The sequence below is a fragment of the Anolis sagrei genome, chromosome 8 (assembly GCF_037176765.1).
Source record: "Anolis sagrei isolate rAnoSag1 chromosome 8, rAnoSag1.mat, whole genome shotgun sequence".
Lineage (NCBI taxonomy): Eukaryota > Metazoa > Chordata > Lepidosauria > Squamata > Dactyloidae > Anolis > Anolis sagrei.
The window spans coordinates 5,612,530-5,639,353 of record NC_090028.1 but is presented as its reverse complement, the minus strand read 5'-3'; the positions used below and the strand labels follow the sequence as shown (position 1 = coordinate 5,639,353).

At 37.4% G+C, this 26,824-nt stretch overlaps 2 protein-coding genes across 2 annotated transcripts in view; both read right to left on the bottom strand.

The window, feature by feature from the left end:
- The window catches only part of PLLP (plasmolipin), a 33,674-nt gene extending 24,335 nt beyond the window's left edge, over positions 1–9,339 (bottom strand). The window contains exon 1 of the mRNA XM_060788099.2: positions 9,004–9,339. Within this exon, the coding sequence (XP_060644082.2) occupies positions 9,004–9,126 (123 nt within the window). The 5' untranslated portion in view covers positions 9,127–9,339. The remainder of the gene's footprint in view (positions 1–9,003) is intronic.
- Positions 9,340–19,351: 10,012 nt separating this feature from the next.
- LOC137097537 (tyrosine-protein kinase-like otk) overlaps positions 19,352–26,824 on the bottom strand; it is a 29,907-nt gene continuing 22,434 nt past the window's right edge. The window contains exon 4 of the mRNA XM_067470881.1: positions 19,352–19,837. Within this exon, the coding sequence (XP_067326982.1) occupies positions 19,815–19,837 (23 nt within the window). The 3' untranslated portion in view covers positions 19,352–19,814. The remainder of the gene's footprint in view (positions 19,838–26,824) is intronic.

Sequence of the window (26,824 nt, the reverse complement as noted above, 5' to 3'; positions counted from 1 at the left end):
GCCACAGAAGGACAAAGGCCTTGTAAAACTAGAACTCCCATCATTCAATAGTATTGAGCCATGGCAGTTGAAGTGCCACTCTGCGATTAGGCAGGATAGCTCCATTAAAGTTCGGATCAAAATCCGGAACGGATTGAATGCTGCATTTGCAATTAGGCTCCATTAAAGTTCGGATCAAAACCCGGAATGGATTGAATGCTGCATTTGCAATCAGGCTCCATTAAAGTTCGGATCAAAATCTGGAACAGATTGAATACTGCATTTGCAATTACGCTCCATTAAAGTTCGGATCAGGACCCAGAACGGATTGAATGCTGCATTTGCAATTAGGCTCCATTAAAGTTTGGATCAAAATCCAGAATGGATTGAATGCTGCATTTGTAATTAGGCCGGGTAGCTCTATTACAGTTCGGATTAAAACCCAAAACGGATTCATTGCCGCACTTGCAATTTGGCTGGATAGGTCCATTAAAGTTTGGATCAAAACCAGGAACGGACTGAACGCTACATTTGTAATTAGACTGGGTAGCTCTATTATAGTTCGGATTAAAACCCAAAACGGATTCATTGTCACCCTTGCAATTAGGCTGGGTAGCTCTATTAAAGTTTGGATTTAAACCCGAAATGGATTCATTACCATACTGCAATTAAGCTGGATAGCTCCATTAAAGTTCGGATCAAAACCCGGAACGGATTCATTGTCGCACTTGCAATTAGGCTGGATAGCTCCATTAAAGTTCGGATTAAAACCCAGAACGGATTCATTGCCACACTTGCAATTAGGCTGGAGAGCTCCATTAAAGTTTGGATTAAAACCCGGAGCGGATTCATTGCCGCACTTGCCATTCGGCTGGGTAGCTCCATTAAAGTTCGGATCAAAATCCGGAACGGACTGAATGCTGCATTTGCAATTAGACTGGGTAGCTCTATTACAGTTTGGATCAAAACCCAAAACAGATTCATTGTCACACATGTAATTAGATTGGAGAGCTCCATTAAAGTTCGGATCAAAACCCGGAACGGATTCATTGCTGCATTTGCAATTAGGCTGGAGAGCTCCATTAAAGTTTGGAATTAAAACCGGAATTGATTCATTACCATACTGCAATTCAGCTGGATAGCTCCATTAAAGTTCGGATTAAAACCCGGAACGGACTCATTGCCGCACTTGCAATTCGTCTGGGTAGCTCCATTAAAGTTCAGATTTAAACCCGAAATGGACTCATTACCATATTGCAATTAGGCTGGATAACTCCATTAAAGTTCGGATCAAAACCCGGAACGGATTCACTGCCGCACTTGCAATTAGGCTGGAGAGCTCCATTAAAGTTCGGATCAAACCCCGAAATGGATTCATTACCATATTGCAATTAAGCTGGATAGCTCCATTAAAGTTCGGATTAAAACCCGAAACGGATTCATTGTTGGACTGCTATTGAAACCATCATCCACTACTTAAACCCAACAGATATTAGCCAGTAATCCTTTTAATGAAAGCTTTTGGAACTAAAGGCCCATTCTGGGCTTTATATGGCCACACCTCCACCTTCTTTCTCTCTTTCCTCCTTGTTTGTCTCACTCTTTTTGTCTCTTTTATGGACAGGAGCCAATCATTATCCGCCAGTCCCAGGTATTGCTATAATGTGAGCCAGGACAGGTGCGTGGGAAGCGGATTCCGGTCATAATGGAAGGGATTTAGTACAAAACAGGTACATTTGCTGGGGTTCAAGGCCCAGAACTCCCACACAAGTGTTGACATTGCCAATGTCAACAATAGCATTCTCACCGGATCTCTTCTGGAATCTCTAAAGTCAACTTTGACTGGGTGGATGAATTGATTTAATTAGGTGGGAATAATGAACCCAGGAAGCCATGGTTGCACAAAAGTTGCAAGACGTAGCTCTCAATTGCTTTTAACTCATTGGATGGATTAATGAGGTGAGAATAATAAAATCTAGTAAGCCGCGGTCGCACAAAAGTTGCAAGATGTAACTCTCAATTACTTTTAACTCATTGGATGGATTAATTAGGTGGGAATAATAAAATCTAGGAAGCCATGGTTGCACAAAAGTTGCAAGACGTAGCTCTCAATTGCTTTTAACTCATTGGACGGATTAATGAGGTGAGAATAATAAAATCTAGGAAGCCATGGTTGCACAAAAGTTGCAAGACGTAATTCTCAATTATTTTTAACTCATTGGACAGATTAATTGGGTGGGAATAATAAAATCTAGTAAGCCATGGTTGCACAAAAGTTGCAAGACGTAGCTCTCAATTGCTTTTAACTCATTGGACGGATTAATTAGGAGGGAATAATAAAATCTAGTAAGTCACGGTCGCACAAAAGTTGCAAGAAGTAACTCTCAATTGCTTTTAACTCATTGGACAGATTAATTAGGTAGGAATAATAAAATCTAGGAAGCCACGGTCGCACAAAAAGTTGCAAGACGTAGCTCTCAATTGCTTTTAACTCATTGGACAGATTAATTAGGTGGGAATAATAAAATCTAGTAAACCACGGTCGCACAAAAGTTGCAAGACGTAACTCTCAATTGCTTTTAACTCATTGGACAGATTAATTAGGAGGGAATAATAAAATCTAGTAAGTCACGGTCGCACAAAAGTTGCAAGACGTAACTCTCAATTACTTTTAACTCATTGGACGGATTAATTAGGAAGGAATAATAAAATCTAGTAAGTCACGGTCGCACAAAAGTTGCAAGACGTAACTCTCAATTACTTTTAACTCATTGGACAGATTAATGAGGTGGGAATAATAAAACCTAGGAAGCCATGGTTGCACAAAAATTGCAAGACGTAACTCTCAATCACTTTTAACTCATTGGATGGATTAATTAGGTGGGAATAATAAAATCTAGGAAGCCATGGTTGCACAAAAGTTGCAAGACGTAACTCTCAATTACTTTTAACTCATTGGACGGATTAATTAGGAGGGAATAATAAAATCTAGTAAGTCACGGTCGCACAAAAGTTGCAAGAAGTAACTCTCAATTGCTTTTAACTCATTGGACGGATTAATTAGGAGGGAATAATAAAATCTAGTAAGTCATGGTCGCACAAAAGTTGCAAGACGTAACTCTCAATTACTTTTAACTCATTGGATGGATTAATTAGGTGGGAATAATAAAATCTAGTAAACCACGGTCGCACAAAAGTTGCAAGACGTAACTCTCAATTACTTTTAACTCATTGGATGGATTAATTAGGTGGGAATAATAAAATCTAGGAAGCCACGGTCGCACAAAAGTTGCAAGACGTAACTCTCAATTACTTCTAACTCACTGGACAGATTAATTAGGTGGGAATAATAAAATCCAGGAAGCCATGATTGCACAAATCTTGCAAGTTCTAACTCTCAATTACTTTTAACTCATTGGACGGCTTAATTAGGTGGGAATAATAAATCTAGGAAGCCATGGTTGCACAAAAGTTGCAAGACGTAACTCTCAATTATTTTTAACATATTATATTATTTTTATAATAATAACATCTAATTAAATAGGTAGGAATAATAAATAAGGAAGCTTGAAAGACTTAACTCTCTATTACTTTTAACTCATTGAATGTATTAATTAGGTGGGAATAATAAAATCTAGTAAGCCGCGGTTGCACAAAAGTTGCAAGACGTAACTCTCAATTACTTTTAATTCATTAAATGGATTAATGAGGTGGGAATAATAAAATCTAGTAAGCCGCGGTCGCACAAAAGTTGCAAGTCGTAACTCTCAATTACTTTTAACTCATTGAATGGATTAATTAGGTGGGAATAATAACATCTAGTAAACAATAAAATCCAGGAAGCCATGGTTGCACAAAAGTTGCAAGACGTAACTCTCAATTACTTTTAATTCATTGGATGGATTAATTACGTGGGAATAATAAAATCTAGTAAACCACGGTCGCACAAAAGTTGCAAGACGTAACTCTCAATTACTTTTAACTCATTGGACGGATTAAGGAAGTGGGAATAATAAAATCTAGGAAGCCATGGTTGCACAAAGCTTGCAAGACTTAACTCTCAATTACTTTTAAGGCATTATATTATATTTATAATAATATCTAATTAATTAGGTAGGAATAATAAATATGGAAGCTTGCAAGACTTAATTCTCAATTACTTTTAACTCATTGGATGGATTAATTACGTGGGAATAATAAATTTTAGGAAGCTATGATTGCACACAGCTTGTAAGACGTAACTCTCAATTACTTTTAACTCATTGGATAGATTAATGTAATTAGGTAGGAATGATAAATAAGGAGGAAGCCATGATTGCTCAAAGGTTGCAAGACATAACTTTAAATTACTTGTAACTAATTAGGTGGATTCTAGTTAACTAGGAGGGTAGATTCAATCAAGGAAACCATGCTTACACAAAGGTTGCAAGATCTAACTCTAAAGTACTTGTAACTAATTACGTGGATTCTATTTAACGAGGTGGGAATAATAAATCAAGGAAGCAATGTTTGCGCAATGGTTTTGAGGTAAGGTAAAGGTAAAGGTTTTCTTTTGACATTAAGTCTAGTCGAGTCCGACACTGGGGTTGGTGCTCATCTCCATTTCTAAGCTGAAGAGTCAGCATTGTCCGTAGACACCTCCAAGGTCATGTGGCTGGCATGACTGCATGGAGTGTTGTTACCTTCCCATGGGAGCGGTACCTATTGATCTACTCACATTTGCATGTTTTCAAACTGCTAGGTTGGCAGAAGCTGGGGCTGACAGCAGGAGTTGACTCTGCTCTCCGTATTCGAACCTGTGACCTTTCGGTAAACAAGTTCAGCAGCTCAGCACTTCAACCCACTGCGCTACTGGGGGCTCCTTTGATTTAGGTGAACTGTAAATCCCAGCAACTACAACTCCCAACTGTTAAGGTCTACTTCCCGCAAACTCCACCAGTTTTCCCATTTGGACATATTGAGTATTCGTGCCAAGTTTGGTCCAGATCCATCATTGTTTGAGTCCACAGTGCTCTCTGTATGTAGGTGAACTACAACTTCAAAACTCAAGGTCAATGCCCACCTACTCTCCCAGTGTTTTCTGTTGGTCATGGGAGTTCTGTGTGCCAAGTTTGGTTCAGTTCCATCATTGGTGGAGTTCCGAATGCTCTTTGATTGTATTTGAACTATAAATCCCAGTAACTACAACTCCCAAATGACAAAATCAATTTTTTTTTTTAGTGAAGGACATACATTGGGTTGTTAGGTACATGCTGTCCAAATTTAGTGTTAATTCAACCAGTGGTTTTAGAGTTATGTTAATCCAGAAACGAACATTACATTTTTATTTATATGGATTATTATTTGTGCCAAATTGAGTCCAGTGAATGTAAATAACATCAGATATTGACATTGCAATTCATAATAGTAGCAAGATTAGAGTTATGAAGTAGTAACTAAAATAATTTTATGGTTGGGGTCAGCACAACTTGAGGGGTTGCAGCATTATGAAGGTTGAGAAACCCTGCTTTGAAGCCTTCTCTGTCCAAGAGTTTAGCTCCCTCCCCAAACTACAAATCCCACCCAAATCCTAGCTAGTTCTGACTCGCCTTGGCTACCAGGGATGCATCTCCACTATAGAAACAATGCATGGAGGACAGATGCAGGTTGCACCCCTTGAACTGCCCTGGCTGAAGTCTATGGGGTCCTGGGAGTTGTAGTTTTATGTGGTCTTGAAGCCTTCTCTGTCCAAGGGGTGAGCTCCCTCCCCAAACTATAAATCCCTTCCACATCCTAGGTAGTTCAGACTCTTCTTGGTTACCAGGGGTGCATCTCCACTGTAGAAATAATCCATGGAGGACAAATGTAGGTTGCACTCCTTGAACTGCCCTGCCTGAAGTCTACAGGGTCCTGGGAGTTGTAGTGTTATGTGGTCTTGAAGCCTTCTCTGTCCAAGGGGTTAGCTCCCTCCCCAAACTACAAATCCCTTCCAAATCCTAGCTAGTTCAGACTCTTCTTGGGTACCAGGGGTGCATCTCACTGTAGAAACAATGCATGGAGGACAGATGCAGGTTGCACTCCTTGAACTGCCCTGGCTGAAGTCTATGAGGTCCTGGGAGTTGTAGTGTTATGTGGGAGTGCTTTACTTGAGCCTCACCCAACTACAAATCCCATCACTACAACTCCCAGGATCCCAAAGCCTGGAGCCAAGGAGTGCCCACCTGCCTCCATCCTCTAATGGAGATGTTTCCACTTTGGAGGAAGACTTTGGCACTCTCTTCCCATCTCTCCCTCTTGTTCTCTGCCCCACTTTGGACCCTTATGAACTGCCCTGGCTGAAGTCTATGGGGTCTTGGGAGCTGTAGTGTTATGTGGTCTTGAGCCCCACCCAACTACAAATCCCATCACTGCAACTGCAAGGAATTGGAGCCAAGGAGTGCCCATCTGCCTCCATCCTCTAATGGAGATGTTTCCACTTTGGAGGAAGACTTTGGCACTCTCTTCTCATCTCTCTCTCTTGTTCTCTGCCCCATTTTGGACCCTAATGGTACCCTAATCTAGGGCTGGACCTTCTCCCTTGTTTGGGGAAACCCTGCTTTGAAGCCTTCTCCATCCAAAGGGACAGCTCCCTCCCAAAACTACAAATCCCTTCCAAATCCTAGCTAGTTCAGACTCTTCTTGGGTACCAGGGGTGCATCTCCACTGTAGAAACAATGCATGGAGGACAGATGTAGGTTGCACTCCTTGAACTGCCCTGGCTGAAGTCTATGGGGTCCTGGGAGTTGTAGTGTTATGTGGCCTTGAGCCCCACCCAACTACAAATCCCATCACTGCAACTCCCAGGATTTGGAGCCAAGGAGTGTCCACCTGCCTCCAATCTCTAATGGTGATGTTCCCACTTTGGAGGAAGACTTTGGCACTCTTTTCCCATCTCTACCTCTCGTTCTTTGCCCCACTTTGGACCCTAATGAACTGCCCTGGCTGAAGTCTATGGGGTTTTGGGAGTTGTAGTTTTATGTGGCCTTGAGCCCCACCCAACTACAAATCCCATCACTACAACTCCCAGGATTTGTAGCCAAGGTGTGCTCACCTGCCTCCAATATCTAATGGAGATGTTTCCACTTTGGAGGAAGACTTTGGCACTCTCTTCTCATCTCTCCCTCTCGTTCTCTGCCCCACTTTGGACTCTAATGGTACCCTAATCTAGGGCTGGACCTCCTCCCTTCTTTGGGGAAACCCTGCTTTGAAGCCTTCTCCATCCAAGGGGGCTGTTCCCTTCCAAAACTACAAATCCCATCTAAATCCTAGCTAGTTCTGACTCGTCTTGCTCTCCAATCTCTAATGGAGATGTTTCCACTTTGGAGGAAGACTTTGGCACTCTCTTCTCATCTCTCTCTCTCGTTCTCTGCCCCACTTTGGACCCTAATGAACTGCCCTGGCTGAAGTCAATGGGGTCCTGGGAGTTGTAGTGTTATGTGGTCTTGAGCCCCCCCCCCCCAACTACAAATCCCATCACTGCAACTCCCAGGAATTGGAGCCAAGGAGTGCCCACCTGCCTCCATCCTCTAATGGAGATGTTTCCACTTTGGAGGAAGAGTTTGGCACTCTCTTCCCATCTCTCCCTCTTGTTCTCTGCCCCACTTTGGACCCTAATGAACTGCCCTGGCTGAAGTCTATGGGGTCTTGAGAGTTGTAGTGTTATGTGGCCTTGAGCCCCACCCAACTACAAATCCCATCACTGCAACTCCCAGGAATTGGAGCCAAGGAGTGCCCACCTGCCTCCATCCTCTAATGGAGATGTTTCCACTTTGGAGGAAGACTTTGGCACTCTCTTCTCATCTCTCTCCTTTGTTCTCTGCCCCACTTTGGACCCTAATGGTACCCTTATCTAGGCCTGGACCTTCTCCATTCTTTGGGAAAACCCTGCTTTGAAGCCTTCTCCATCCAAGGGGGCAGCTCCCTCCCAAAACTACAAATCCCATCCAAATCCTAGCTAGTTCTGACTCTTCTTGGCTACCAGGGGTGCATCTCCACTGTAGAAACAATGCATGGAGGACAGATGCATGTTGTACTCCTTGAACTGCCTTGGCTGAAGTCTATGGGGTCCTGGGAGTTGTAGTGTTATGTGGTCTTGAAGCCTTCTCTGTCCAAGGAGTTAGCTCCCTCCCAAAACTACAAATCCCATCCAAATCCTAGCTAGTTCAGACTCGTCTTGGCTACCAGGGGTGCATCTCCACTGTAGAAACAATGCAAGGAGGACAGATGTAGGTTGCACTCCTTGAACTGCCCTGGCTGAAGTCTATGGGGTCCTGGGAGTTGTAGTGTTATGTGCGGGTGCTTTACTTGAGCCTCACCCAACTACAAATCCCATCACTACAACTCCCAGGATCCCAAAGCCTGGAGCCAAGGAGTGCCCACCTGCCTCCATCCTCTAATGGAGATGTTTCCACTTTGAAGGAAGACTTTGGTACTCTCTTCCCATCTCTCCCTCTCGTTCTCTGCCCCACTTAGGACCCTAATGGTACCCTAATCTAGGGCTGGACCTTCTCCCTTCTTTGGGGAAACCATGCTTTGAAGCCTTCTCCATCCAAGGGGGGGTGTTCCCTCCCAAAACTACAAATCCCATCCAAATCCTAGCTATTTCTGACTCGTCTTGGTCTCCATCCTCTAATGGAGATGTTTCCACTTTGGAGGAAGACTTTGGCACTCTCTTCCCATCTCTCCCTCTCGTTCTCTGCCCCACTTGGGACCCTAATGGTACCCTAATCTAGGGCTGGACCTTCTCCCTTCTTTGGGGAAACCCTGCTTTGAAGCTTTCTCCATCCAAGGGGGGTGCTCCCTCCCAAAACTACAAATCCCATCCAAATCCTAGCTAGTTCTGACTCGTCTTGGTCTCCCTCCTCTAATGGAGATGTTTCCACTTTGGAGGAAGACTTTGGCACTTTCTTCCCACCTCTCTCTCTCGTTCTCTGCCCCACTTTGGACCCTAATGGTACCCTAATCTAGGGCTGGGCCTTCTCCCTTCTTTGGGGGTGCTTTACTCACGATTTCCACCACCATCAGGACCCCAAAGAGAGAGCGCAGGAACTGGAGGTCGAAGGCGGAGGTCCCAGATGTTGCTGGAGAAGGGGTGCTGGTCCTGGTGCTGATTTTGGTCTGGAAGTCCATCCTGGCTTTGGGTTTTGGGGGTCCCCCCCAAACCAGGACCCTGTGGTGGGGAGACCCTCTGTGTTTGGACGTCCAGGGACCCCCCAAAAGGAGGGAGAAGAGCTGCTTATGGAGCCTCAACAGTGCCTCCCGACAAATGCGCAAAGAGGCGACAAAAAAGAAGGGAAGGAGAGAGATGGAAAAGAAGAGGAGGAGAAAGAAGAGGAGGAGGAAGGATGGAGGAGAGGCACAGCCAGGCCCATTGCCTTGCCTTCCCTGCCCATCTTAACCCTCTCCTTCCCTGCTTTGGAGAGGAAAGAAAAGGATGGGATGTTGTAGTTTTTTTCGGGCTCTATGGCCATGTTCTAGAGGCATTCTCTCCTGACGTTTCGCCTGCATCTATGGCAAACATCCTCAGAGGTAAGAAAAGGATGCATCCACACTATACACAGAAAGGCATCTTTGGTACCACTTTGAACATGTTTGAATGGTTTTGGACTTTTTTGAGCAGTCTGGCCATTTTCCCAGCAGCATTCCCTCCTGAAGTTTCACCTGCATCTGTGGCTAATGGCATCTTCGGGGGTTCTGCTGAAAATGAGGCAAGTGGAGTGCATATCTATATAAATAAAAATGTAATGTTCGTTTGTGGGATTAACATAACTCAAAAACCACTGGACAACATATATATTATGATATTACTAATAATATTGCAATACAGTGGTATAATACAATATAGTAATATATCATACCAGTATTGTGCTAGTCTAATAATACAATATATATACATATTATATTAATAATAATACTATAATGTACTAACAATAATACCATATAATAATAATGTAATATAGTAATACTAATATATTAACATATATACTGTTATATTTGCATATATATATATATATATATATATATATATTGCATACAATATTACTAATAATATTGCAATACAGTGGTATAATACAATATAGCAATATATCATAGCAATATTGTGCTAGGCTAATAATATAATATATATAAATATTATATTAATAATAAAGCTATAATGTATTAACAATAATACAATATAATAATAATGCAATATAGTAATACTATATTATAACACACACATATATTATATATAATTATATATATATATAATATTATATATAATAATATATAATAATACGATAACGTACTAACAATAATAAAATATAATAATATATAATAATATATATAATTATATAACACACACACACACATATAACATACAATATTACTAATAATATTGCAATACAGTGGTATAATACAATATAGTAATATATTATAGCAATATTGTGCTAGGCTAATAATACAATATATATACATATAATAATAATAATACTATAATGTATCAACAATAATACAATATAATAATGTAATATAGTAATACTAATATATTAACATATATACTGTTATATTTACATATATTAAATATAATGTTATATTTCCATATATATATATATATATATATATATATATAATACAATATTACTAATAATATTGCAATACAGTGGTATAATACAATATAGTAATATATCGTACTAATATTGTGCTAGGCTAATAATACAATACATATACATCTTATATTAATAATAATACTATAATGTACTAACAATAATACAATATAATAATATATAATAATAATGTAATATAGTAATACTAATATATTAACATATATTCTGTTATATTTAGATATAGTAAATATAATGTTATATTTGCATATAACATATATGTCTATATATATATATTATATATAACAATGTTACTAATAATATTGCAAAACGGTAGTATAATACAATATAGTAATATATCATACTAATATTGTGCTAAGCTAATAATACTATATATATATATATATATATATATATATATATATATAGTATTATTAGCCTAGCACAATATATATATATATATATATATATACACACATATACACATATTATATTAATAATAATACTATATTGTACTAACAATAATGCAATAAAATAATATATAATAATGTAATATAGTAATACTAATAGCCCTGCCCACTGTGATTTAGACTCAGTGTTTAAATTATTGTGATTTTATATTGTTTATGTTTATTTATATTGCTTGTGTATTTTTTTAATCTTTATATTTTACTGTCGTTGTGTGTTGTTTATTTGCATTGCTGTATTGTTGGGCTCGGCCTCATGTAAGGTGCCCCGAGTTCCCCTTGGGGAGATGGTGGCGGGGTATAAATAAAAAATTATTATTATTATTATTATTATTATTATTATTATTATTATTATTGGGGGAAAGTAACCTTTCCCTGCTGTTCCATTGCAAGAGGACTGGAGAGAGAGTGCCACCTTGTGTCCTTTGGTTGCATCTCCTCTGTGGAATAGTGTTTCTCAATCAACACTTGGGAGTTGTAGTTGCTGGGATTTATAGTTCACCTACAATCGATGAGCATGCTGAACCCCACCAATGATAGAATTAGGCCAAACTTCCTACACAGAACTCCCATGAGCAACAGAAATACTGGAAGGGTTTGGTGGGCATTGACCTTGAGTTTGGGAGTTGTAGTTCACCTCCATCCAGAGAGCACTGTGAACTCAAGCAATGATTGATCTGGACCAAACTTGGCATGGATACTTATTATACCCAAATGTGAACACTTGGGGAAATAGACCTTGGGGAAATAGAACAGTTTGGGGAACTAGACCTTGGCATTTGGGAGTTGTAGTTGCTGGGATTTATAGTTCACCTACAATCGATGAGCATGCTGAACCCCTACCAACGATAGAATTAGGCCAAACTTCCTACACAGAACTCCCATGAGCAACAGAAATACTGGAACGGTTTGGTGGGCATTGACCTTGAGTTTGGGAGGTGTAGTTCACCTCCATCCAGAGAGCACTGTGGACGTAAACAGTGATGGATCTGGACCAAACTTGGCACGAATCCTCAATATGCCCAAAGGTGAACACTGGCATAGCTTGGGGAAATAGACCTTGACATTTGGGAGTTGTAGTTGCTGAGATTCATAGTTAATTTACAATTAAAGAGCATTCTGAACGCCACCAATGATGGAATCGAACCAGTCTTGGTACACAGAACTCCCATGACCAACAGAAAATACTGGAAAGGTTTGGTGGGCATTGACCTTGAGTTTGGGAGGTGTAGTTCACCTCCATCCAGAGAGCACTGTGGACGTAAACAGTGATGGATCTGGACCAAACTTGACACGAATCCTCAATATGCCCAAATGTAAATGGTATAGTTTGGGGAAATAGACCTTGACATTTGGGAGTTGTAGTTACTGGGATTTATAGTTCACCTACAATCAAAGAGCATTCTGAACCCCACCAACGATAGAATTGGGCCAGACTTCCCACACAGAACCCCCATGAGCAACAGGAAATACTGGAAGGGTTTGGTGGGCATTGACCTTTAGTTTGGGAGGTGTAGTTCACCTACCTCCAGAGAGCACTGTAACTCAAACAATGATTGATCTGGACCAAACTTGGCACGGATACTTATTATACCCAAATGTGAACACTGATATAGTTTGGGGAAATAGACCTTGGAATTTGGGAGTTGTAGTTGCTGGGATTTATAGTTCACCTACAATCAAAGAGCATTCTGAACTCCACCAATGATGGAATTGAACCGGTCTTGGCACACAGAACTCCCATGACCAACAGAAAATATTGGGAGAGTTTGGTGGGCACTGACCTTGAGTTTGGGAGTTGTAGTTGACCTCCATCCAGGGAGCACTGAGGACTCAAGCAATGATGGATCTGGACCAAGCCTGGCACGGATACTCAAGATGCCCAAATGAGAACACTGGTGGAGTTTGGGAAAAACAGACCTTGACATTTGGGAGTTGTAGTTGCTGGGATTTATAGTTCACTTAAAATCAAAAAACATTCTGAACTCCACCGATGATGGAATTGAACCAAACTTGGCTCACAGAACTCCCATGACCAACAGGAAATATTGGAAGGGTTTGGTGGGCATTGACCTTGAGTTTTGGAGTTGTAGTTCACCTACATCCAGAGAGCACTGTGGACTCAAACAATGATGGATCTGGACCAAACTTGGCACATATACTCAATATGCAAACACTGGAATAGTTTGGGGAAATAGACCTTGTCATTTGGGAGTTGTAGTTGTGAACACTCTGAGAGTTGAATATAAATAAAGTGTTATTATCATTATTATCATTATTATTATTGTCAGTGCCGATTGTGTTTAAGTGCAGGCCAAGGTCTTTAGACACTGTACTCCTTGACTGGCTTCTGCCAGAGTCTTTGCAGTTTGATCTTTAAATCCTCATATTGTGTTAGCTTTTCCAGTTGCTTCTCTTATTATTATTATTATTATTAATATCCCCATTTTTCTCTTCGTAGTATTATATTTAATATATTAGTATCACTATATCACTATATTATTTTTATTTTTATATATAGTATTGTTATTAGTATTACTATTTTGTATCACATTATGATATTATTAACATTATATGTATATATAATAGGCTTGGGCGATCCAGTTTGTTAATTTCGTAATTCGTTATTAATTCGTATTTAAATTAGCTTACGATCCAATATCGAGCCATGCAGGAATAGTGTGAGGAGTAATTAAGAATCGAAACAATTTTTTCCAATTTTCGTAATTATTTCGTAATAATTTCCGTATGTCTGGTGCAAGTTTTACAATCTCGCATTTACCCCACTTCCGGTCCCTTTGCTCTGCTGCTTCCCTCCTCTTTCCTCATGCTTCTTCTTGCCTTACTCTGGGCTGCACTGGGCTACCTTCCTTCCTTCCTTCCTTCCTTCCTTCCTTCCTTCCTTCCTTCCTTCCTTCTTTCCTTCCTTCCTTCTTTCCTTCCTTCCTTCCTTCCTTCCTTCCTTCCTTCCTTCTTTCCTTCTTTCCTTCCTTCTTTCCTTCTTTCCTTCCTTCCTTCCTTCCTTCCTTCCTTCTTTCCTTCCTTCCTTCCTTCCTTCCTTCCTTCTTTCCTTCCTTCCTTCTTTCCTTCCTTCCTTCCTTCCTTCCTTCCTTCCTTCTTTCCTTCCTTCCTTCCTTCCTTCCTTCCTTCTTTCCTTCCTTCCTTCTTTCCTTCTTTCCTTCCTTCCTTCCTTCCTTCCTTCCTTCCTTCCTTCCTTCCTTCTTTCCTTCTTTCCTTCCTTCCTTCTTTCCTTCCTTCCTTCCTTCCTTCCTTCCTTCCTTCTTTCTTTCCTTCCTTCCTTCCTTCCTTCCTTCCTTCCTTCCTTCCTTCTTTCCTTCTTTCCTTCCTTCCTTCCTTCTTTCCTTCTTTCCTTCTTTCCTTCTTTCCTTCCTTCCTTCCTTCCTTCCTTCCTTCTTTCCTTCCTTCCTTCCTTCCTTCCTTCTTTCCTTCCTTCCTTCCTTCCTTCTTTCCTTCCTTCCTTCCTTCCTTCTTTCCTTCTTTCCTTCTTTCCTTCTTTCCTTCCTTCTTTCCTTCTTTCCTTCTTCCCTTCTTTCCTTCCTTCCTTCCTTCTTTCCTTCCTTCCTTCCTTCCTTCCTTCCTTCCTTCTTTCCTTCTTTCCTTCTTTCCTTCTTTCCTTCCTTCCGTCCCTCCAGCTGGCAAATCCCACATTCCCCCCTCCCTCCTCTTTCTCCTGGCATCCTTCTTGCCCAAAATTTCTCATTACTTTATTTTTCATACCCTCACTCTATGCCACAGGAATGCGTTGCCAGGTACAGCTAGAATATAATATAATATAATATAATATGCAATTATAATATAATATATAATATTATAATATTATAATAATATAATATATATTATATATTATATTATATTACTGTAATACTGTTATATTATAGTATTGTATATTATATTATTATATTATATATTACATTACTATATTATATTATAATTGTATAATATAATATAATATATATAATATAATATACAATAATATAATATAATAATAATATAATATAATATACAACAATATAATATAATAATATAATAATAATAATATAATGATATAATATAATATAGTTGTTGTTTGTTTTATCACACCAACAGTCAACAACAGAGGGAGAGGGAAGCTTCAGAAGTTCCCCCTGTCCCATTTGGAGGGTTTTTTAGCATATTGCGCAATCACATCCGCCATTAACAAATTGATTCGTAATTTACGAAATTTCGGAATTTTCAAAATTTTGAAATCTTAAATTTCGGAAGTTCTCAGAATTTAAAAACGCTAGCGCACCCTAGAAACGAAACGAGTTTAGAACCAATTTTTTTCTTGATCGCCCAAGCCTAATATATAATATATTAGATTATTACAATATAGTAATATTGTATAAGTAGTATTATATTTGCCATATGCCAGCAAATATGGAAAACACAAGAATGGCCATCAGATTGGAAAAAATCAACTTATATCCCCATGATATAGAACCGCTTTTAGGAGGATCTCCCCAGCCGAGGAGATCCCGAGGACTGCACCAAAGAGGGTCCCTGAACCTTGGTGAGGGCAGCGAAGCCAATTACAGTAGCGAAAATATTAAAATAATAAATCCCCACCAAAGCGGAAGAAGCTGGGACCGAGGTGACTTATTAGCGATTCAGCTGAGATCGGAATCATTGTAGGAATAGTTCCACTACAAGCATAGCAATACAGAATTTCCAAGCATTTTTATAGAGAAAACACAGCAAAACCTTTTGAATTTCCCGCCCGCCCCTCTCCGCCCGGCTTCGCGCTGATTGGTTGGCAGCCTGAACAGCTGGGAGGAAGCTTGGCGGCCCGCCTTGCTCTGGGCCAATCAGCAAGTTCCTCCACCTCTGGAGGGTCAATCGGCGCGCTTCTCTCGCTTCCGAGGATGGACGAATCAGAAGAGAGCGAGGCGGGACGACCGCGGACAATGGGGGGGGGGAATGATGGGATTATAGATAGCCAGCCAGCTGGAATGCGAGGCTTTGTTTTGGCTGGCAAGGTGTGATCTTCATAAGAAAGGTTTTCCTGTCCTTGATGAGTGTTGGTGAGGAAAACAAACAGGATCGGGCAGGGGACCTCGGGGGGGATCAACCCTGCCCTTTGTAAGTCAATTATAATGTCCGATAGACTTCCTCATTCCGCCAGACCGACTCAGAGAGCGGGAAAGGAAATCTGAAATTGTTATCTGTCCATGCTGATGAGTTAATCAAAAACAAGTTTCGAGGGAGGCAGGGGTCCTGCCTCAGGCATTTCAACAGTCCTGGGTCACACTTTTTAGGGCAAAAGTCAGGGGGTAAGACAGGAGGACAAGCAATGTTTCATAGCAAGATACATACATTCAAATAATAAGCATTTCATAGCAACAAAACCCCATCTTTGTCCCACATTCCAAGTATATTTAATAAGAGGATTAATTTTCATGAAGAAGCCTGAAGTCCTATGTTTTAAAAGGTCTTTGAGGAAAGTTCATGAGGGAGATAGTATGTGCTGAAGTCCAAGACATGCAGGCAGAGAGTCCATGATCATTGCGAAGGCTGGCAGATGAAACCCCAGCTGTGCTGCAACTGATTCACACTTTGGTCCTTGGGAAACTACAACTCTCACAAAGGGCAGAAGTCCCAAGATCCAACCGTTTCCCAAAAGCCTCGTGGGGTCCTTATTGTTGTCAGTGCCTTGGCAATGTGACCAAGACTTAACCCTTGTTGTGTAGTCTGGTGCCCTTGCCCTTTGCAGAACTATAAGTCACTATCCCTTTTTTTTGGGAGGGGGGTGCTCGACATCATAGTCCTCATTGATCACTTCAGCCTCGCTATCCATTTTGTTGATTTAAAATGATCTTTATTAATTTTCATAAAAACATACAGTATGTGGAACCTTTGTCTTTGCAAAAAGTTCCTACCTGAGTGGGTAGAGTAAGAGGGAAATAGAAAAGAAAGAGGGGGTAACAGTATAGAAAGAATAGAGAGTAATCTGATTCTTTGCCTACGTGCTCTCATATAAAGCAATATGGGTACTGGAATCATATTGTGTGCAAGGTGTAGAAACAGAAATTTAAAGAAAGGACTGTGAGGGGGGAGGGTGTGATTATTGTAGATCTGACGTTGATCTTCTCGGAGGTTCTTCCTTTTCCTTCATTCCTTCCCTCTATTGTTTTTTTCTTTCTTTTCTCTCCTGCTCTCCCCTAATTTGTATTTTCTGTCTACTCTTTCAGGTGATTATTTTCATATTTTTTTCTTCTACTAAATATGTTGTTACTAGGGCTGGGCGGTTTCGTTCGTTAATTTCGTAATTCGTTATTAATTCGTTATTTTTTTTTATAACGAAGCGATATTGAACCATTCAGGAGCAACTAAAAAACGAAATGAATTTTTCCAATTCGTTTCGTAATTGTTGCGTAATTGTTTCATAATTGTTTCGTAATTGATTCGTAATTGTTTCGTTATTATTTCGTTATTATTTCCGTATGTCTGGTGCAAGTTTTATAGTCGTTGTTTGTTTTATCAGGGATAAAAAAATAAATTATCACACCAACAGTCAACAACAGAGGGAGAGGGAAGCTTCAGAAGTTCCCCCTGTCCCATTTGGAGGGTTTTTTAGCGTATTGCGCAATCGCGTCCGCCATTAACGAATCGATTCGTTATTGTTTCGTAATTTCCGAAATTTCGTAAATATCAAACTTTTTAAAAGAAAAATTTCGGAATTCTTTTAAATAACGAAACGCAAAAACCCCCTAAAAACGAATCGAGTTTAGAAACAATTTTTTCCGTGGTTGGACAGCCCTAGTTGTTACTTGTTTCCAAGATGGCAGGGTCCTAACAGAAGCTGAAGAGATCAAGAGAAGGTGGTGAGACTATACAGAAGATCTGTATAGGAAGGATAATAATATCGAGGATAGCTTTAACGGTGTGGTGAATGAATTAGAACCAGACATCCTGAGGAGTGAGGTCGAATGGGCCTTAAGAAGCATTGCTAAGAACAAGGCAGCAGGAGACGACGGGATCCCAGCTGAACTGTTTAAAATCTTGAAAGATGATGCTGTCAAGGTGATGCATGTCGTATGCCAGCAAATATGGAAAACACAAGAATGGCCATCAGACTGGAAAAAATCAACTTATATCCCCATACCAAAAAAGGGAAATGCGAAAGACTGCTCAAATTTCCGTCCAGTGGCCCTTATTTCTCATCATGCCAGTAAGGTAATGCTCAAGATCCTGCAAGGAAGACTCCAGCAATACGTGGAGCGAGAGTTGCCAGACGTTCAAGCTGGGTTTAGAAAAGGCAGAGGAACGAGAGACCAGATTGCCAATATACGGATGCTGGAGAATGGAGAAAGGCAGGGAGTTCCAGAAAAACATCTATTTCTGCTTCATTGACTATTCTAAAGCCTTTGACTGTGAGGATCATCATAAATGGTGGAAAGTTCTTGGTGGGATGGGCATCCCAAGCCCCCTTCCCTCTCTCCTGAGGAATCTGTACAAGGACCAAGGAGCAACAGTCAGAACTGACCACGGAACAGGAGACGGGTTCAAGATTGGGAAAGGCGTCCGGCAAGGCTGCATCCTCTCACCCAACCTTTTTAACTTGTATGCAGAACACATCATGCGATGTGCGGGGCTTGAGGAATGCAAAGCTGGGGTAAAAATTGCTGGAAGAAACATTAACAACCTCAGATATGCAGATGACACCACTCTGATGGCCGAAAGCGAGGAGGAGCTGAGGAGCCTCCTAATCAAGGTGAAAGAAGAAAGCGCAAAAGCCGGGTTGCAGCTAAACATAAAAAAAACCAAGATTATGGCAACAAGAATGATTGACAACTGGGAAATAGAGGGAGAAAATGTGGAGGCCGTGAAAGACTTTGTATTTCTAGGTGCAAAGATGAGTGCAGACGCAGACTGTGGCCAGGAAATCAGGAGACGCTTCCTTCTTGGGAGGAGAGCAATGCCCAGTCTCGATAACATAGTCAAGAGTAGAGACATCAGACTGGCAACCAAGATCCATTGCCTAGTCAAAGCCATGGTCTTCCCTGTAGTCACCTACGGATGTGAGAGCTGGACCTTCAGGAAGGCTGAGCGAAGGAAGAGAGATGCTTTTGAGCTGTGGTGTTGGAGGAAAGTTCTGAGAGTGCCTTGGACTGCGAGAAGATCCAACCAGTCCATCCTCCAGGAAATAAAGCCCGGCTGCTCACTGGAGGGAAGGAGACTAGAGACAAAGCGGAAGTCCTTTGGCCACATCATGAGGAGACAGAAAAGCCTGGAGAAGGGAATGATGCTGGGGAAAGTGGAAGGAAAAAGGAAGAGGGGCCGACCAAGGGCAAGATGGATGGATGGCATCCTTGAAGTGACTGGACTGGCCTTGAAGGAGTTGGGGGTGGTGACGGCTGACAGGGAGCTCTGGCGTGGGCTGGTCCATGAGGTCACGAAGAGTCGGAGACAACTGAATGAATGAACAACAACATCCAAATTAGGCCCATCAACATTAACACAACATTAACATCAACATTGGCATCAACATTAGCATCAACATTGGCATCAGCATTAGCATCAACGTTGGCATCAGCATTAGCATCAACATTGGCATCAGCATTAGGCAATACAATCAAAGATTCAGGCTCAGGTTCACACACAGGCTGAGTCCCAACATTGGGGTTCAGCCAGGTAACCGTTTCCTAATCCATCTAACAAAGCAATATCTCATAGTCCTGCATCATTCACTTCAGCAGCTGGTGCAACTTCCCTTTGGTGAAAGTTGTGGTCAGCACATGTCTCTTCGTCGAGCTGCCAAGAAAAAGACACACACAGAAAATTTCATTCTCCTGTAAGGACTTCACTCAAAGCATATTGACCGCATCAGGGGACCTTCTCCCATGCAATTTATAATAATAATAATAATAATAATAATAATAATAATAATAATAATAATCCAATACAACAGCCAGCAGAGTGATCTTGTCTGCTGTGGGCTCACCTTGTTTGTGTTTCTAATGATGATGATAATAATAATAATAATAATAATAATAATAATAATCCAATACAACAGCCAGCAGAGTGATCTTGTCTGCTGTGGGCTCACCTTGTTTGTGTTTCTAATAATAATAATAATAATAATAATAATAATAATAATAATAATAATAATAATCCAATACAACAGCCAGCATTGTGATCTTGTCTGCTGTGGGCTCATCTTGTTTGTGTTTCTAATAATAATAATAATAATAATAATAATAATAATAATAATAGTAATCCAATACAACAGCCAGCAGAGTGATCTTGTCTTCTGTGGGCTCACCTTGTTTATGTTTCAAATAATAATAATAATAATAATAATAATAATAATAATAATAATAATCCAATACAACATCCAGCATTGTGATCTTGTCTGCTGTGGGCTCACCTTGTTTGTGTTTCAAATAATAATAATAATAATAATAATAATAATAATAATAATAATCCAATACAACGGCCAACATTGTGATCTTGTCTGCTGTGGGCTCACCTTGTTTGTGTTTCAAATAATAATAATAATAATAATAATAATAATAATAATAATAATCCAATACAACAGCCAGCATTGTGATCTTGTCTGCTGTGGGCTCATCTTGTTTGTGTTTCTAATAATAATAATAATAATAATAATAATAATAATAATAATAATCCAATACAACAGCCAGCAGAGTGATCTTATCTGCTGTGGGCTCATCTTGTTTGTGTTTCTAATAATAATAATAATAATAATAATAATAATAATAATAATAATAATAATCCAATACAACAGCCAGTATTGCAATCTTGTCTGCTGTGGGCTCACCTTGTTTGTGTTTCAAATAATAATAATAATAACAATAATAATAATAATCCAATACAACAGCCAGCAGAGTGATCTTGTCTTCTGTGGGCTCATCTTGTTTGTGTTTCTAATAATAATAATAATAATAATAATAATAATAATAATAATAATCCAATAAAACAGCCAGCAGAGTGATCTTGTCTGCTGTGGGCTCACCTTGTTTGTGTTTCAAATAATAATAATAATAATAATAATAATAATAATAATAATAATAATAATCCAGTACAACTGCCAGCATTGTGATCTTGTCTGCTGTGGGCTCATCTTGTTTGTGTTTCTAATAATAATAATAATAATAATAATAATAATAATAATAATAATAATCCAATACAACAGCCAGCATTGTGATCTTGTCTGCTGTGGGCTCACCTTGTTGTGTTTCTAATAATAATAATAATAATAATAATAATAATAATAATAATAATCCAATACATCAGCCAGCATTGTGATCTTGTCTGCTGTGGGCTCACCTTGTTTGTGTTTCTAATAATAATAATAATAATAATAATAATAATAATAATAATAATCCAATACAACAGCCAGCATTGTGATCTTGTCTGCTGTGGGCTCACCTTGTTGTATTAATAATAATAATAATAATAATAATAATAATAATAATAATAATCCAATACAACAGCCAGCATTGTGATCTTGTCTGCTGTGGGCTCATCTTGTTTGTGTTTCAAATAATAATAATAATAATAATAATAATAATAATAATAATAATCCAATACAACAGCCAGCATTGTGATCTTGTCTGCTGTGGGCTCATCTTGTTTGTGTTTCAAATAATAATAATAATAATAATAATAATAATAATAATAATAATAGTCCAATACAACAGCCAGCATTGTGATCTTGTCTGCTGTGGGCTCACCTTGTTTGTGTTTCAAATAATAATAATAATAATAATAATAATAATAATAATAATAATAATAATAATCCAATACAACAGCCAGCAGAGTGATCTTGTCTTCTGTGGGCTCACCTTGTTGTGTTTCTAATAATAATAATAATAATAATAATAATAATAATAATAATAATAATCCAACACATTAGCCAGCATTGTGATCTTGTCTGCTGTGGGCTCACCTTGTTTGTGTTTCAAATAATAATAATAATAACAATAATAATAATAATCCAATACAACAGCCAGCATTGTGATCTTGTCTGCTGTGGGCTCACCTTGTTTGTGTTTCAAATAATAATAATAATAATAATAATAATAATAATAATAATAATAATAATCCAGTACAACTGCCAGCATTGTGATCTTGTCTGCTGTGGGCTCACCTTGTTTGTGTTTCTAATAATAATAATAATAATAATAATAATAATAATAATAATAATAATAATCCAATACAGCAGCCAGCAGAGTGATCTTGCCTGCTGTGGGCTCACCTTGTTTGTGTTTCAAATAATAATAATAATAATAATAATAATAATAATAACAATAATAATAATCCAGTACAACTGCCAGCAGAGTGATCTTGTCTGCTGTGGGCTCATCTTGTTTGTGTTTCAAATAATAATAATAATAATAATAATAGTAATAAGAATAATAATAATCCAATACAACAGCCAACATTGTGATCTTGTCTGCTGTGGGCTCACCTTGTTTGTGTTTCAAATAATAATAATAATAATAATAATAATAATAATAATAATAATAACAATAACAATAATAATCCAATACAACAGCCAGCATTGTGATCTTGTCTGCTGTGGGCTCACCTTGTTTGTGTTTCTAATAATAATAATAATAATAATAATAATAATAATAATAATAATCCAATACAACAGCTAGCATTGTGATCTTGTCTGCTGTGGGCTCACCTTGTTTGTGTTTCAAATAATAATAATAATAATAATAATAATAATAATAATAATCCAATACAAGAGCCAGCATTGCGATCTTTTCTGCTGTGGGCTCACCTTGTTTGTGTTTCAAATAATAATAATAATAATAATAATAATAATCCAATACAACAGCCAGCATTGTGATCTTGTCTGTTGTGGGCTCATCTTGTTTGTGTTTCAAATAATAATAATAATAATAATAATAATAATAATAATAATAATCCAGTACAACTGTCAGCATTGTGATCTTGTCTGCTGTGGGCTCATCTTGTTTGTGTTTCTGTGGGCTCACCTTGTTTGTGTTTCAAATAATAATAATAATAATAATAATAATAATAATAATAATCCAATACAACAGCCAGCAGAGTGATCTTGTCTTCTGTGGGCTCACCTTGTTGTGTTTCTAATAATAATAATAATAATAATAATAACAATAATAATAATAATAATAATAATCCAGTACAACTGCCAGCAGAGTGATCTTGTCTGCTGTGGGCTCATCTTGTTTGTGTTTCTGTGGGCTCACCTTGTTTGTGTTTCAAATAATAATAATAATAATAATAATAATAATAATAATAATCCAATACAACAGCCAGCAGAGTGATCTTGTCTTCTGTGGGCTCACCTTGTTGTGTTTCTAATAATAATAATAATAACAATAATAATAATAATAATAATAATCCAACACATTAGCCAGCATTGTGATCTTGTCTGCTGTGGGCTCACCTTGTTTGTGTTTCAAATAATAATAATAATAACAATAATAATAATAATAATCCAATACAACAGCCAGCAGAGTGATCTTGTCTTCTGTGGACTCATCTTGTTTGTGTTTCAAATAATAATAATAATAATAATAATAATAATAATAATAATAATAATCCAGTACAACTGCCAGCATTGTGATCTTGTCTGCTGTGGGCTCATCTTGTTTGTGTTTCTGTGGGCTCACCTTGTTTGTGTTTCAAATAATAATAATAATAATAATAATAATAATAATAATAATCCAATACAACAGCCAGCAGAGTGATCTTGTCTGCTGTGGGCTCATCTTGTTTGTGTTTCTAATAATAATAATAATAATAATAATAATAATAATAATAATAATCCAATACAACAGCCAACAGAGTGATCTTGTCTGCTGTGGGCTCACCTTGTTTGTGTTTCAAATAATAATAATAATAATAATAATAATAATAATAATAATAATCCAATACAACAGCCAGCAGAGTGATCTTGTCTGCTGTGGGCTCATCTTGTTTGTGTTTCTAATAATAATAATAATAATAATAATAATAATAATAATAATAATCCAATACAACAGCCAGCAGAGTGATCTTGTCTGCTGTGGGCTCATCTTGTTTGTGTTTCAAATAATAATAATAATAATAATAATAATAATAATAATAATCCAATACAACAGCCAGCAGAGTGATCTTGTCTTCTGTGGGCTCACCTTGTTGTGTTTCTTATAATAATAATAATAACAATAATAATAATAATAATAATAATAATAATAATAATAATAATCCAACACATTAGCCAGCATTGTGATCTTGTCTGCTGTGGGCTCACCTTGTTTGTGTTTCAAATAATAATAATAATAACAATAATAATAATAATCCAATACAACAGCCAGCAGAGTGATCTTGTCTTCTGTGGGCTCATCTTGTTTGTGTTTCTAATAATAATAATAATAATAATAATAATAATAATCCAATAAAACAGCCAGCAGAGTGATCTTGTCTGCTGTGGGCTCACCTTGTTTGTGTTTCAAATAATAATAATAATAATAATAATAATAATAATAATAATCCAGTACAACTGCCAGCATTGTGATCTTGTCTGCTGTGGGCTCATCTTGTTTGTGTTTCTAATAATAATAATAATAATAATAATAATAATAATAATAATAATAATAATCCAATACAACAGCCAGCATTGTGATCTTGTCTGCTGTGGGCTCACCTTGTTGTGTTTCTAATAATAATAATAATAATAATAATAATAATAATAATAATAATCCAATACATCAGCCAGCATTGTGATCTTGTCTGCTGTGGGCTCACCTTGTTTGTGTTTCTAATAATAATAATAATAATAATAATAATAATAATAATAATAATAATAATAATAATAATCCAATACAACAGCCAGCATTGTGATCTTGTCTGCTGTGGGCTCACCTTGTTGTATTAATAATAATAATAATAATAATAATAATAATAATAATAATAATCCAATACAACAGCCAGCATTGTGATCTTGTCTGCTGTGGGCTCATCTTGTTTGTGTTTCAAATAATAATAATAATAATAATAATAATAATAATAATAATAATCCAATACAACAGCCAGCATTGTGATCTTGTCTGCTGTGGGCTCATCTTGTTTGTGTTTCAAATAATAATAATAATAATAATAATAATAATAATAATAGTCCAATACAACAGCCAGCATTGTGATCTTGTCTGCTGTGGGCTCACCTTGTTTGTGTTTCAAATAATAATAATAATAATAATAATAATAATAATAATAATAATAATCCAACACATTAGCCAGCATTGTGATCTTGTCTGCTGTGGGCTCACCTTGTTTGTGTTTCAAATAATAATAATAATAACAATAATAATAATAATCCAATACAACAGCCAGCATTGTGATCTTGTCTGCTGTGGGCTCACCTTGTTTGTGTTTCAAATAATAATAATAATAATAATAATAATAATAATAATAATAATAATAATAATAATCCAGTACAACTGCCAGCATTGTGATCTTGTCTGCTGTGGGCTCACCTTGTTTGTGTTTCTAATAATAATAATAATAATAATAATAATAATAATAATAATAATAATAATCCAATACAGCAGCCAGCAGAGTGATCTTGCCTGCTGTGGGCTCACCTTGTTTGTGTTTCAAATAATAATAATAATAATAATAATAATAATAATAATAATAACAATAATAATAATCCAGTACAACTGCCAGCAGAGTGATCTTGTCTGCTGTGGGCTCATCTTGTTTGTGTTTCAAATAATAATAATAATAATAATAATAATAATAGTAATAAGAATAATAATAATCCAATACAACAGCCAACATTGTGATCTTGTCTGCTGTGGGCTCACCTTGTTTGTGTTTCAAATAATAATAATAATAATAATAATAATAATAATAACAACAATAACAATAATAATCCAATACAACAGCCAGCATTGTGATCTTGTCTGCTGTGGGCTCACCTTGTTTGTGTTTCTAATAATAATAATAATAATAATAATAATAATAATAATAATAATAATCCAATACAACAGCTAGCATTGTGATCTTGTCTGCTGTGGGCTCACCTTGTTTGTGTTTCAAATAATAATAATAATAATAATAATAATAATAATAATAATAATCCAATACAAGAGCCAGCATTGCGATCTTTTCTGCTGTGGGCTCACCTTGTTTGTGTTTCAAATAATAATAATAATAATAATAATAATAATAATAATAATAATCCAATACAACAGCCAGCATTGTGATCTTGTCTGTTGTGGGCTCATCTTGTTTGTGTTTCAAATAATAATAATAATAATAATAATAATAATAATAATAATCCAGTACAACTGTCAGCATTGTGATCTTGTCTGCTGTGGGCTCATCTTGTTTGTGTTTCTGTGGGCTCACCTTGTTTGTGTTTCAAATAATAATAATAATAATAATAATAATAATAATAATAATAATCCAATACAACAGCCAGCAGAGTGATCTTGTCTTCTGTGGGCTCACCTTGTTGTGTTTCTAATAATAATAATAATAATAATAATAACAATAATAATAATAATAATAATAATAATCCAGTACAACTGCCAGCAGAGTGATCTTGTCTGCTGTGGGCTCATCTTGTTTGTGTTTCTGTGGGCTCACCTTGTTTGTGTTTCAAATAATAATAATAATAATAATAATAATAATAATAATAATAATCCAATACAACAGCCAGCAGAGTGATCTTGTCTTCTGTGGGCTCACCTTGTTGTGTTTCTAATAATAATAATAATAACAATAATA